The sequence below is a fragment of the Mesitornis unicolor genome, unplaced genomic scaffold (genome assembly GCF_000695765.1).
Source record: "Mesitornis unicolor isolate BGI_N332 unplaced genomic scaffold, ASM69576v1 scaffold36428, whole genome shotgun sequence".
In the NCBI taxonomy this organism is placed as follows: Eukaryota; Metazoa; Chordata; class Aves; order Mesitornithiformes; family Mesitornithidae; genus Mesitornis; species Mesitornis unicolor.
Genome location: NW_010200428.1, coordinates 9,371 through 24,765, shown reverse-complemented (window position 1 = coordinate 24,765; position 15,395 = coordinate 9,371). Strand labels below are relative to the sequence as shown.

Sequence of the window (15,395 nt, the reverse complement as noted above, 5' to 3'; positions counted from 1 at the left end):
TTTTAGGAAGGCAAATAATTCGGTTGTTACTATATTTGATGCTGTGTAGAAAAGGTACTACTCATTTTAAGTATGGAAATGTTTCTCCTAAAAGTTCAGATTCTCTTTCAATAAGCTGTGTGGTTTTACTTCAGGCTTGCCACAGAAGTGTAAAAATTATTTTTGTTCTTGCTGGGAAAAAAAACCCTCAAAACCTGGAAGAGTTTAAAAACAGCTCTTATTTGCAGAAAAAACCGTAATATTCCAAATTCTGTGCATATGTAAAAAAACCCCAACTTTTTATTTTGATGTTTTAAAAGTAGGATTAAAATATTCAAAAATAATAAAAAACACAAAGTAATTTTCAGAACTACTACAGGTTTAAAGTGTGGCATCTTGCAGGCCTAGTAAACAGGAGCCATCTACAAGAAACACAGCAACATGCCAAGAAGTGGTTAAACAAAAGACTAAACCCGTAGAAATGGAAGGTCTTTCATCTTAAGAGTGTCAAAGACCAAAGAAACCAGTGAATTTGGAGATACAACAATTCTGTGCAAGTAGTACAACAAAACAAAAAGAAGCAAAACTTCTGGAAAAGTTTGTGTTGGATTTGATTAGTAAACAGTGTTGGCAGGTGACTACTGCTTGAAGTATAACCTTCTCAGATTCTTGATTTTCATGGCAATTACAGGGTATATCAGGACTGATGAATGCACCTGACTTCCAACGTGTCCACCTGCACTAGTGCACAAAAGGAGACAGACATCCTATATACTCCCAAGATAACAACTCTACTTTCTGAAGGTATCCAAAAAATATTTTCTCCCCTTTACTACTCTTATAAGAAAAAAAAAAGATAACATAAAATTAACATAAGATTTCCACTTGGAATCCTACCTGCTGTTCTCCTTCTGCCTTCAAAAACATAACTCATTGTCAAAACAAAACTGATTAAAGTTCCAATTTTGAACTAAACCTTTTATATCATGTGGAAAGGCTAAAGCATCATAAATCCCAAGATTTTAGTCACAGGAAGATTCCCAGTACCAGAAACAGAGACCAGAAAGCCATGAGTCATCTGTTAAAACATCCCTCCTGCCAAACACTCATAAATGACACATGCCAAAGTTGGGAAAGGCATGTTGGGGTAGACGAGGAAGCTCAGCAAACTTAAATCTCTAAAGCAAACAAATAATTCGCTCTCACTTTGGCCCTGACACAATCCAAATTATTGGTTCTAAGACTAAGTAAAACTAAAAAGGTGCAAAAATGTCTTTTCAAAGACTCTTCTTCCTTGGTTTCCCTTAGCATCACCAAGTCTATCAGGTCATTCACTTCAGAGGCTGTTTCAATTCCAATACCTTAATGAATGTGAAAATCTGAACCTAACATTAGCAGTATTAAGAAATGCAAGTATTCAAAATCTACATCCCTGACTCTGCAGTATCTTAAAAGGAGCAGTATTAGACACTGCAATTTCTTGCTATTTATTTAAAAACAGTGCAGAAGATATAAAGCTGCTCACCACTGTCCTTCTGTATTTAAGAACATGGAAATACTAATTTGAAATCAGGAGGTAATTACCAGTGAAGTTTTATCAGATAAAACAATAAATGCATTTCCTTTTCATTTGGTTCTATTCTTTAAATTCTGTATTAAGTAACTGGGGAAATATTCTTTAAGCAAAATCAAAAGTGGGGCAATGTAAACTGTTTTCCATAGAGAAGATGAAAATACTAATAAAGTAGTAACAAAAGCAATGAATTATACAATTTGTAACTGAAACAATGGGAAACCAGAAAAATATTGTTAAGTGATGGACATGGTCCACACAAACAGGCATGGCTGGCAATTCAAAAGAGAGATGCCTTCTAGGTGACTAGGATGGAGATTCCTTACCCTAATTTAATGAAAGTTAATTATTTTTAATGGACAAATAAAAGTTTTAGTATAACTGGTCATTATTTTTACCTACCTGCAGCTATCCTCTTTACACAGACTTACAAGTCCCTGCCTCCCGCCCCAATGGCATAGGATACAATGGAGACACAATTGAGAATTATTTTAAATACCACAATTGACATGACCATTGCCCTTCCACCCCCCTATACAGTCACAACTTCCAACAGTTACATTTCATGAGGATCATTCTGGATCAGGGTCAGCGAAGATCCCTGACAAAAGTACTAGATTACCTCTTTTTTGCCAGCGCGATTGCCTTTCACTATCATATGCTGGAGTAGAGATTTTCAAACTATTACATTCCCTTCTCCTGCAATTCTCCATATTAAGAGAATTTGTAATTCAATATATAAATAATACTCATAGCAGAACACTATTTATCACAATTAATGCTAGCCCTATCAAGCACAATAGCCATACAGTATTTCTAAGAGAGAGCAAACAGTTCATAAAAAAATGTCTAATGGATAAAATGACTGAAAAGTACTTAGCTCCCAACTGGATACCTAATACATTATTGCAAATGCAATTATATCCAAATGCCTTAGCACTCCTTTTTAGCATGTCAGTGGACTAGTTTGCAGTCCTTCCATTTATTTACCATTTCTGCTACAGAAAGTGAACTGTATTTACAAACACAAAGATACTGCAAAAAGTATTTTCAGCCCAGTGTGCGCTTAAGCCAATTTATAGAGGCACCTGGTTAAAAGAGCCATGACTGTAACATTTAACTGGCCAAGTTTCAACTGCCATTTTTATCAAATAATTCAGCAGGTAAGTTGGTAAGGTGCAAAGAAAAAACTGTTTCACTTGAAAAAACGAAACAAAAACAAACCAAAAAACCCCATGTAGCAAGCTTTAAACATGCAGTGAATGAGTTGTCTGTCACAGCGAGCAAATGACTTAAGCAAGTGAAAATGAAACTTCTTAAGACATAATAATGACATTTCAGAAATACAGTATGAATTGCATACAGCTGGTACTACAATAAGCCGATACACTATTTTTCCACAGCTGCTTTGTGTTCTCAACTTCATTTGTTATTACAGGTTGTACTTTAATATTGAAATACTGCATATTAAAATTTTAGGTTTAGTTACTGCAAAAAAATGCTTGTATATATGTTCATATATTTTTAAGGTGAAAGAGCAATACCACACATGCAAAACAATAATGCTATTTTAAAGACTGAAGTAGATACATTTAATAACAGAACTTTTATTCTACTGGTCCTAGCCTACCAAGTAAGAAGTACGAGGTGTTAGTTTACCTAGGTCATTATTTATCACTATAGGAACCAATATTCTTCATTCTTATCATCATCCTTTTTCATAATGTCCCACTGATAACTTTACATGAAAGTGATCCCAGAAACGTTGTTTTACTTTTTAAAAAGAAACTTAGATAATTTGGAAAAAATATTGCACGTCACAGAAATGTAGTTAATATGCATAGACAAATATAAAAAAAAAAAAGAAAAAGAAAAAAGATAGTTTTTCCAAACCGCCATCCCAAACAACTCTACACAGAGGTAGGTATCACTAAAATAAACATATAAAGATATACAGCCTACTGGAAAACAAAATAATGAAGGCTAATGCTTCACAAAATTAGCCACCTTTTTCCAGATATTTCAGAGGTACTAGGACCTCTCTGCTGCTGGTGTTTCAGAGCAATGCTTCTTTCTAGAACAAGTATGACTTCAAAGCAGCAGGGTTATGAAATCATGAAAGGATGCAATACATAATATAAAGGAATGATCATGTCCCCTGCTTATGAAGTTAAATAAATGAACATAATTAGAGAAAAAACAAAATGAAGTCTGCAAGTATATCAAAATGAGGCCAAACAGATAAGAAGACTTAAGACGTACTCTTAGAAATTTTAAGCACTTGAATCACAAAGAGAGTAATGGATGGGAATGATTACTTATTTGTTCATTTGTTTGTCATTGCCAGACCCAAAAATAAAAACAGAACATGTGTGAGCATAACAGAGAAAAAGAAAAGTAGCTTTGCACAAAATAAAAAAAAACAACAAACAACAAACCAAAACCAAACCTAAAAATCAAACTCCCTACCGTTACAATGAAATACACATTATATATTAGAAGTGCTGACATATTAGGCAGAGGAAGATCATTTTCTTGGTTTCTTTCACATGCTATAGCATACTTAAAGTTTAGGTAACATACAACCCGATAATATTTTATCTAATGCTTTACAACTTAGTGCTACTACATCAAATTACAGAATTATATTTGTTAAAGTTATTACATTACTTTATCCTGAAAGATCATGTAAAATGTAAACAGCAAAGCTCTTCATAAATTAAATAAACTTTGTCTGCTTAAGATTCCAGCTCTTTAAATACCTGTAGTTTGAATACACAGATACTTAAAATGAGTGGAAATGAATTTTGAAGTACGAGAATTAACACTGACTGACATTGAAACTGCTGAGCTGAACTAAATGTTTCAAACAGCAAATGATGGGGGACAATGACCATAAACTGAACTTCAAACATATATTTTCCTCCTCCTTTTTCAGTTCTTTGTTTATATTCATGTTCGGTGACTACAGTTATAAAGATATCTTAAAGCAAAATCCAGTGATTCGGATTGCAAGGGCACCAAACATACATCTGCAGCTGAGTACATGCTGACAGCCCTTCTCATTTTATGTTTGACATAGATCAACTTCAGTATTTCTCTATGAAATTTACACATTGCACTGTCAATTTTAGTCTGTATCCAAAAAACTATTTGAGTTTGTTCGTTTTGATGGTTGTGGTTTTTTTTTTAAGTTTTGTTCACCTTAGACTTACTCTGAAACTTCTCTCTGCAGGCAGTTCTTTGTTTTCATTTGGAAATACTAAATGGTGAAGCAAAAGAGTTCATACTACCTATTTTATATTATCAGGTACAAAACTGTCCCAGTAAGGAAGCTGTTTCTATTAAATCATCATATAATATTTTGTTATCTGTGTGTTCAATTTCTATTCAGATTAGTTTTGCAGTTTTTTTTATATTCATACAAGTTTATAGTCCTTTGTTTCTTAAACAATGATACAAAGAAAAGTTAAATTCTAAAATGCAGGAAGAAAAATAAAATAAAAAATATGATGTCAATGAAAAGCTAGTAAAATACACTATAGCCAATAAAAAGATGAGGGAACTACAAGAAGAAACTAGCACAAAAAGTAGGCTACAAGGACTAGTATGGGTATTTTTACACATAATTTTTGAGTCTGGCCTACATAATTTATTGCCTTTGACATCATTTTGCTTTCCCTTTTTGTTAAAAGTACGTTTTTTTCTAAAAGTCAGCAATACCTTTGTCTACCTGTCCTGTCTGGGAGACTGAAAGATAAAGGTCTGTAAGAGAGAAGAATGGAAAGAGCTAGAAAAGATCAAAAGGTTCGGAAAAAATGAGGTTCAACTTAAAAGTCTAAATCACACGCAGTTGAACACTCCAAATAGAGAAGAGGTAGCCCAGGTTTATCTACAACAGTTCCAGAGGCTCTGGATGAAATCCCAATAACCCCTCTCCCCAAAATTCCCTCCCTCAACCACAATGATCCTTTGGCTTTAGGAGGATTGATCAGAAATCCATTCACAGATAAACACTAAAATGAAAGGTAGGGATATGCATTAAAGACAACATTTCTCAGGGTAGAAATAGAATTTCCTTTGTAGCCCATCCAAGTAACGTTAAGAGCTGAATCAGAAATCAAAGCTAGGGACTCCCTTATAGTGATTTAAATAATTTATCTCTGTTGAAAGCATTAACAAATTCTTTGAGTTGAGAGCTTTGCTCAAATATTTCTGAATTTAATAAAAACATTTGATCTTCACTAAATTCTAACTGAAAGAACCTAAAATCTAACTGGAAGCCTGTTTAGAAATCTAATGTGTAACTAAACAAGTATCTGATGTCAAATGGCTAAATTTTGTGTATTAACAGAAGCCAGGTGGGCACAATACAAAATTTAAGATATTTTTGAAAATGTACCTCAGTTACAATTTTATTAGCTTCATCATTTCAGCTATTAAAGAAAATGCAATTGTACCTTAAAGCAGCTATTTTATGGCTGCAAGAACTATGACAGAGGTCTAACAAGCCAAGGAGACTAAAGCAAGAGTGCTATGGGACAGGTGGCAGTTCTATGAATTACAGACTATTTCTACAATAATGTCTAAATTTTAAAAATATTTTTTAAATTAAAGAAAGTTAAGAAGATCCACTAGTTTTGATTTCAGTGACCAGCATTCAGAAATATTATTAACTTATTACTGATTTTGATTTACATGAACTTGATTTGCTTGTATCTTGAAAGTAAATGTTCAGGAAAGGCATGTTGAAAGATTTACAATCTTGATCAAAAAACAAAAATGAAAAGAAACAACAACTGGGAAATTTCTGTGGATATACATGAAACAAATGATTAATGATCTGAGGAAATAGTTACCAGGTATTGTGAAGTATCTCAGCATTGCAGTAACTATTAAATTCTGAAAGAATCAGTCACTGAACTAACCAAAAAAAAATATTTGTGGTGAGCTGCCTGTGAAATGTATTACTCTATCCCAGTCAACAACTGTTCTAATTTATCACTGCTACTTCTTTATCTTCTAGAATTCATTGCTGAATGCAAAGGAACAACTTACTATTTGCCTTTCATATATGCTCTGAGCTATATGTGCTTTTTAATATCTTCTACCACCTATTTTTATACTAAAAGCATCTTAAAAGAATGACTTACTGATGAATAATGGAAAACAGCATGTGTTGTAGCTGGCTGCACTGAATTAATGTGTTTCAGATGACTAGTCAGAGACTGGTCTACAGCTGATTTTGTAACAGAATTCACATAATTAGGAGTAAATACCTTAATTAAATGATTTTACATAAAACTGGTATGTGTATAATACACAGTAGAACATAGCTGTTCAGTAAGTTCAGATTTTGGCACACTATGTTTCTCTTCCACCAAATAAAGAAAAATACGTTTATACAGAAGTGATTAAAATACAGTAAAAAAAAATAATTCCAAATATTCATCTCTGTGACCAACAGCACATTCAGAGTTTGAGGAAAATGTTAGAATGAACATTTCCAACATCTTCATAATCTACACTACAATCCTTATGGATATATCATATCATACCACACCTAGATTTTTCCTGTTTTTCACACAATGTTGTCCTGTTCTTGGATACAGTTTGGAAGTTGTGCAAAACAGACAACCTAGTGTATTAAAAGACTTGAGGTGGTGCAGTATCAAAATTGTACCAAAAAAAGATGAAAAATTAATTTCTCTCTGTTGCACCTAAGTTAAAACTAGGAAGTTCTCTCCACCTTCTCTTAAAATGTTACTTCCTATTTAAGCCATCTGCAATATTTTAATCTACTCAGCTGATTTAAACTTTAGAAATAGTCTCCAATTCAAGCACAGGTTTGTTTAGAAATTTGAATATTATGTTTCGAAAATCAGATGATGTGTTCTTCTGTAGAATGACTCTAATCAATGAGAATCAACCACAGACTTGGCCAAGATGTACTAGTAGTATTTTGGCTTACAAGGCATATCTGGTAATGTTACAGAAACAGTAATATTCTGTGTAACAGCTAAAGTAATTCTAAAATATTTTCTTAGTAAGTTTCTTTCCTAAACACAAATTCAACAATTATTGAACTGAAAAGCAATTCTCACAACTTATGTGAGCATCCCTTGCTCGGACTGTTACAGGTATATACAGAATATAATTTTCTTACTCAAATCTACTTAACGGAAGACCAGGTGTTCAGTTTACCAAAAAGGAAGAATGCATATTTACTTTAAAGGGCCTAAAACTGAGCTTTAAGTTCTATCTAGTTCATTTCAGTCCAATTTACTATTTTGTATTGCAGTATTATTCTGACACTAAATATACTGCCATTTATTTCAGGTGTTAGAAACATACTTGCAGGCAGGAATATGTAGTCTTTGTATACACACTTGAGTTCTTCACCTAATTTCATTCAAGTGTTATAGTCCCTAGTTCAGCACAATAAACACACTGGAAATATAACGCTTTCTGCAAGAGAAACTTAAAAGAACTACAGAGGTATCTCAATAGCAATGATGCATAATGCTATTAGATACAAATAGCAAAAACTAATCAGCAGCGACTCTAAGCAATTATTATTTATGATGAAATGTACAACATCCTAACCTAATGATATATTGTCAACTTTCAGCATTATAAGTAAGCAGCTATATATAGTTTGCTACTGAGGGACAAACAGCATTGTATAGCATGCATTTACTACAATCATGTTTTTAGTGTAGGAACTACACGGTGTGTCACTCTTACCTCAGATTTCTCCAGTTTATTTTGAGCATCAATCTGAGTAACAATTTCATTCATGTTGGTCTCCAAAACCATTCCACCCATGACCATTTCAGCCAATATATTATGGACCTAAAAAAGACCAAGAGAAAAATTAAAAACACAAAATATCCTACACATGTCTGGACAGAGGATATTAAGATTCATCAACACAGGAACACGTATATTCTGTAAGTTACTTAATCAGTGTTAGCAAGTTATTTAAAACATTTCAGAACAAAGCTCATAACTTGATGTTCACTGATCCAGTATCTTCTTTGCTCATAGTTCTGTTACAAACTCATGAGCTGTATCACTTTATAAATACTAAAAGAAAATTTCACATTCATTGTTTTTTTCAGTACCTGTTTTCTATCCAAGGACTATGGATAAGAGTTCCAGTTAGCATCAATAGTAGTAATACCTCTAAGGAGCAGCTTCTAAAAACTTAAGCAACTTGCTCACAAACAGAGGTGTAAAAACTACTTTGTGCTACATCTATGAAGGAAGAGAGACACAGTGATGCTCACCCACCATGGGTACCAAGACTAGACTCAGAAGTAGAATTAACATACCTGAGCTTACCCATACCTACGCTACACCATAAATAGGGAGTCTTCAGCATCTGGGACTAAGATTGACAGCTAGGACTCAAACTGAAGGACTGCATAAGCCATCTGGGGACATTAATGAAATAAGTACACCTAAAATCCCTCTTCCCTGCAACCCTGATTTGGGGATGTAAGTCCTGGTTCACAAATCTCTGCTTTGGAGTTGTATTTGCACTTCATTAAAAGACTAATTTTTTTATTTTTTTTTAAGGCATGCTTCCACATACTTTCTAGTAAAAATCCAGAGTTAGTATGTCATGTATAGTATTTTAATTGGATTACAATTCTGAAGACAAGGAACACTTTATTACTCTTCTGAAATAAACACATTGTACAATCTGATACTTCAAAGCATAATTCTGCTATTCTTTTGGATATTCTTGCAATTCCTCTGCGTATCAAGGATAGAAGTAAATCTCTAAATCAAACCATTCTAAAGATGAGTTGTAAGTAGAATATCAAACCCCACCACACTTTCTGTTCCTGAGAGGCTGAAAACAACTTGGTTTCAAAAATTTACCAGTTGACACTTCAAAAAATTACGCTTTAACAAATGTAGAGAAGGAATGCATCAAGAAAAAACTCTCCCAAGAAAATTGGGCAAACACATTTTCTTATCTTCAAGCTGCAGACTGGTTCTGGAGGGTTCACTGTCCTGGTCAGATAATAAAAGCATTTCCTCATTTCCCTAACAATGTATTCTAGTATTTGAGTTGTGAAAGATGCTTATGAGAGCTTTTTGTGATGCCTTTTCCATCAGAAAGCATCCCACTCCTGGACTCAGTGTAGGCATCAGTACAAGACTGAAACAAACCTACACCTTTGGAAAATATTTTGCTTCAGCTATAGCAAGTTTGTTTCTTTCTTTGTTTTTAATTTAGCTGATCCATAAAAGAGAAGCCCATTTCTGTCCTGTACGAACTACACTCTCTGACATCACAAGTCCACATCTACTACAGCACATAAGAAACACTATCTTATTCCCACCTATACTCCATTCTCCAAATGAATTTTTTGTACTATACCAATATTTGTCTTGAATAAGCATCTCTCTTGGTTCCAGGTTACTATAACCCATCACTGGGTCCTGTGTAATGATGGCTACCTCACAAAAGTAAATGTTTCCTTATAGAAATACCACCTGAAATGCTACTAAAGAGGCAACAGCTGTTGAGATTACATAGTTTAACTCTACATCATTTTTACAAGAAAGGTCTTTCTTGGTTTTTAGGCAATTCTAGCAAGGAGTTTGGAAGGAAATCACCTTCCACAACTCCATCAAGAACTAAAGACAGATCAACTCTCATCCAACTCAATTGGTCAGTCCTCACTTCTCTCAACACCAAACCACTCAAAACACAACTGTTTTAAATGTTTCAACCCAAACAGCTCTCACATCTGTAGCCACTATAATTAGGACTCTGTCTACACCAAACATCCAGCAGCAATTGCTGTTTTTCCCTACTGCACATTTGAGATCTGTTAAGAAGCCAGACCACAAACATCTGACAAGAGGAAGTTAATGTGCTGTAACTCAGAAGGCTCAGTGCATTTTGTTTCCTGACAAGGTGACCTTATAAGCAGTTTAAATATAATTTAATGCTGTAATTTCATTCTCACAGATTTATCTTCCTTTTTTTTCCCTAAAGATCGACAAGAATACTAATGAACTTAAACTGCATGAACCAAATGTTTTCATCCCATCTTATGGTATCAAGTAAGCCTTGGAAACCAATTACATATGGAAGAGGGAGCAGGGGAAAGAAAAAAGAATGGAAATGACATCAGATTAGTCACAACTGCACAACTAATGCTACTGTACAGCTGGTAGTAGCCTTGCATTGATTTACTAAAAGCCTGCATGAGAATCCCACTAAATGTTCAGGCTAGAATTTTCAAACACCAAGGAAAACGTGAACTCAAGGTTCCACTGAACTTTTACTTAGGAAATGAGTTATATTTGCTAAAATATCTAGTTAGTATTTAGGGTCCACATTTTTCTCAGTGTTTGAAAATTCTAGTCTAAACATTTAATGGAATTCTTGTCCAGGATTTTAGTAAACCAATGCTAAAGCTAATTTTTAGCTTCCCTTTGACAAACAGTTTCCAAGAAGAAAATATCATCTCATATCCAATACAAAGTAAAATATTCTTCAAGAAATTTAACATTTCAAAGCACCTATGTTCTCTACATTTTATTAGAAAGATGCTTCTCCTATAAAGTGTAAAATACTACTTATGTTAAGGACTGCTACTGAATGAGACATGCTACAAAGCATGCAAAGCAGTCAAAGTATTCTGCAGTTAAAGATCAAGCACCATGCCACAGAAAAATTGCAGTATTTGGGTTCTTTGAGCTCAGAAGCCAATATATAAACCACTCAGGAATTCTCTTGTACTTTAATCTGCCCTTTTGGAAACAGCCAATGTATTCCAGCCAGGCTAGAAATCCCAATGACTTGTGATGAGCACAGTATTAGTTCAAACACCAGCACAAGGTCATTTGAATTTCACTGTCTGGTCAAGATCTAAAATAATTCAAAAATAATTTCCTGATTTTAAACTAAACTGAGTCAGTTTCAAATGGTTATTTCAGATAATTCTTACTATTTTAGTCTACTTTTAGGGATTTTTCTCTTATTTTCCTTTAGTGTCTTTTGCTGCGGATGCCAAAAGATGTTCACAAATGGGGAAAGGTGACTGCACAGAAAGCAATAGTAGTCACAAAATGCAACTGAAAGAATAAATTCTGTATATTCAATGCTCAGCATTTTAGGTATTACACCAAGAGATGCCAATGTCCTTTTACATGAAGGATTACTAGCGTAATAGCTAGATTAATAAATAAAACACTTGTTCCCAATAGCTGGGAACATTCAAACAAGGTAAGTTTGTAAATGCTTGAAAATTCAAACATATAATGCCTGCTTGAGATTTAGAAGAGAAAGATCCACTCAGCATTTACATTATATTATCACAGCATCTGAAAGGTAACTGCCAACTTTAATCAGAAAAATCTATAACAAGTTCTGAGTAATTTAACACCTAACCATAAAAAAATAGAACAAGTTATTTCTTGAAACTAAGTCCTACTCTGAGAATATTCAGACATCTCCAATTTGACAATTATATGTGCAAACACTCTGCAAATCTCTCATATTATTTTATTTCTCCTCAGAAATACATGTTCCATCATAGCTTTCAAGTCTTAAAAATAGTATGTTGATAGAAACGATCTATATTTCACTGACAATAAAAGTGTTCCTGCATAGTTTAATACCAAGCGTCAGTTGAACCAAACATTTTACTTGACAAGAAATATTACAGGAGCTCATCACAGTACCTTGTCTACATGGAAAATTAAATCCAGTTCACAGACATTTTCAAAACATTTGTCTAGTGTTTCCACAAATACCTGCAGAGGAGAAAAAAGGCAGAGGTCAAGCTTTACAGAAACTCAGTAGTTCCATTAGGTGTGAGGTTTAACAAAAGCAAATACAGAAAATAAGGACTGGGCAGATTCTAAAGTATTAAAAGCATCTGTAGAAATTATATGGTTAACATTATTACGTCAACAGTATGTTATTTGTAGAGGGTAAAAATGTATGCACAAGTCAGTTTGTGTTATAACTCTGCTAAGTCACAGATTTAAGCAATAGTTGCATCTTGAAAAAACAGTAGCATAATTTATGCCACAATTTTCTTAGCTGTGATTCAAAGTGTTCCTTCCTATAACGTTAGAACCTAATTATTAAGACAAAATCATCTAGTTTTGTTCATTTTTTTTTTAATTACTACATTGCAAGCAACTCCCTGTTAACCAGACTACTGTTAACTCTGCCACACATGTGCAATGCAAACTGTCAGCATCATGCAAGTTTGTCAGTGTTATGGCTTCCATCAACAGTACAGCAGCTTTCACCTGGTTTAGATCTGCTGAATTCAGGATGGACCAAGGAAAAAGGTAGCTGTCTTAATGTCACACTTGCTGATCTTGTCAGACATACCATCACATAAACTTAGAAAAGTCCAGCAGTAAGGGTACAAAGCAGGAAAACCCCCAGTAGCTGCTGAAGTCCAGCCACTGGTGACCTCTGCCAGATACAGACTGCACGTTATCCTGCCCTGGGCACTTCTGCAACAGATTCCCTGGTACTCAAATTAGCCAGTTTTGGTACACTAAGAGCATGTCAGCACCCAATTAGGCTATATAATGAAAAGATAACTGTACTTGCACTCTCAAAGCTCCTGAATGCCAATGGCCATGTGCTCGTGGTGACTGCTGACAAGGACTCTAGTCTTAGCGATGTATAAACACAGTTTCCTTTATGAAAGGGATAACTCCTACTGACTTAGATGAGATCTGTCAAGACCTTCAAGTTAAACCTATGCTTGAGTTTGAGAGCTTAGGGTCCTCAATATTAAAAAGAATTTATGTAAGAATTTATGGATAATTTATTAAATACTAGTAAATAAGGTGCAACTTGTGGGAAATTTTAATCTCAGTTTTAAATGTTTCAAGGCTGTTTCGTCACGATATGCTTTTAGTATTACTTACTGAGTTGTCACTGTACATATTTTTTTTTTCAATTCTAAACTCAAACCCTAAAGCAGCAATATGGAAGAAGTTAAACTCCTGGTTTTGATCCTCTTTTTAACATGGTTTATTAATCTCAACCTCACTTTTAAAAGGAAGCAGATTTCAAACTGCCTGGGCCTAGAGAAATAGGAATGAAAAACCATTTTCTGCTGATAAAAAGAAAACGGATGAAAGGCCTGCTTCTATAGAATTTTTTTCTTCTATAGATATTTATGTCTAGAGACCCAAAGAAACCAGGCTACTTGACATCAGCGATTTCCAGTTGTCTATCTTGTATATCAAGAAATATTACTTTTACATGTGAATCCCCAGTCTCAGATCCTGCTTACATTATGGAAGAGAAGAGGATCACATTCTGCTGTTGCTATTACTACTATTATCAATCTTTATTGATAAGTCAACCTACATCTAACTGACATTCCATGCATTCAGAGTAAGGAGTATTCAATTCCAAAATATCAATTTGTAACTTAGACTAGGAACATAGAGCATTTTCACAGGCAGGTTCAAGACAGTAAGGTTCACTGACAACAGTTAAGTAAATAAATGAATATGTTTCTGTTAAATTATACTGAAGCTAAGTGAAGCAGATCTTTTTTTTCCTTCAATTGTTAATTTGTTGTGATAATAACAGCCTTCTTTATAGAAGGGAGACAAGCAAACAAAAAACTTTTATGTTAAGCAGAACAAACTACACAGTTCACAACTATGTGCAGCAAGACAAATTACCAGAGACATTCTTACTTTCCTTGTACCTCAGGAGAATGCGGTTACAAGGACAGCGCTGTTTGATATTGTCTGCAGGAAGAAGACTGGAAATAGAGTGTAAACATAACTTTCATCCAAAGGTTTTAGTCAACAGTTTGACAGAGCTAACAGTTTTACACTATTTTTGAAAGAAAAAAAATATTCCTCATATAAATCACCAAGTTTGCATGTGAATTTACATACTCAGACATCCATATAGTTCATTGGAAAACAAAGGAACAAGTTAAAACAAAATACAACTCAAAAATCCTCAAAAAAGGCCTCCACAGATACGAGTATTTAATAGCAGTATGTATTCCAACCCATCAATAACAGAGAAGTTTTATTTTTCTGACCTTCTTCCAATAAATAAGGCATATCCTATAGCAACACTAGATTCATAGTTACAGTGGTTACTTTTTAACCTTTACCCATTGGTAACAGCATCACACACTGAACTCACTCACTCACTCTGCTTACAATGCATGGCCATTAACACACACGGAACATTTTTAGGCTAAGGGAAATCAGCTAGCACTGAGTATTCTTCAGAGATATTTTCACTGGCTAAGGATTTCTCATGGAAATTTTGAAAACTTTCTCAACCTACCACTCATGATGGAGGGCTCATTCAGAGCAACGCCAACACTGACAAGGTAAGCATCTATTTAAAATTACTGGTCTTTAAAAGCATTAGTCTACAAGGTAAACTAGATTTTTTACACTAATATTCCTTGACCTATTTTAAGACACCTTCAAATAATCAATATGGTAAATAAAATATGATCCACTTTCATCACAATTTTAGTTGAGAGTCAAATGAACTGCACACTATAGCAAGCAGTGCTAGAAATTAAGTACTTCAGTAATTACTTCAGATGCTGCAAACTTGTATATCAAAATAACCAAAAGAGAAAACAAACCAATTGTTTCATGACACATGCCACACATCAGTTCAAATGCACCTTGTGACGTTATTAGAAACAAAACATAAATGAGTCAAGCAGCAGGAAAATAAGCGTGTACGTACAATGACTTACTAGCTCCCCCTTGTGCTTCGTTTTTGAAATCACGATCTTTTACAGTTCAAAGGAAAACCCATGCACATCTCCATGCAAGCAAA

The 15,395-nt window shown here is 34.2% G+C and overlaps 1 protein-coding gene across 1 annotated transcript in view; it reads right to left on the bottom strand.

Annotated features, from left to right (window-relative positions):
* Positions 1–5,281: 5,281 nt before the first annotated feature.
* AP3S1 (adaptor-related protein complex 3, sigma 1 subunit) overlaps positions 5,282–15,395 on the bottom strand; it is a gene marked incomplete at its 5' end in the record, with an annotated part of 16,823 nt that continues 6,709 nt past the window's right edge. Inside the window, 3 exon segments of the mRNA XM_010189757.1 lie at positions 5,282–5,317; positions 8,300–8,407; positions 12,269–12,340. Coding sequence (XP_010188059.1) covers positions 5,282–5,317; positions 8,300–8,407; positions 12,269–12,340 — 216 coding nt within the window.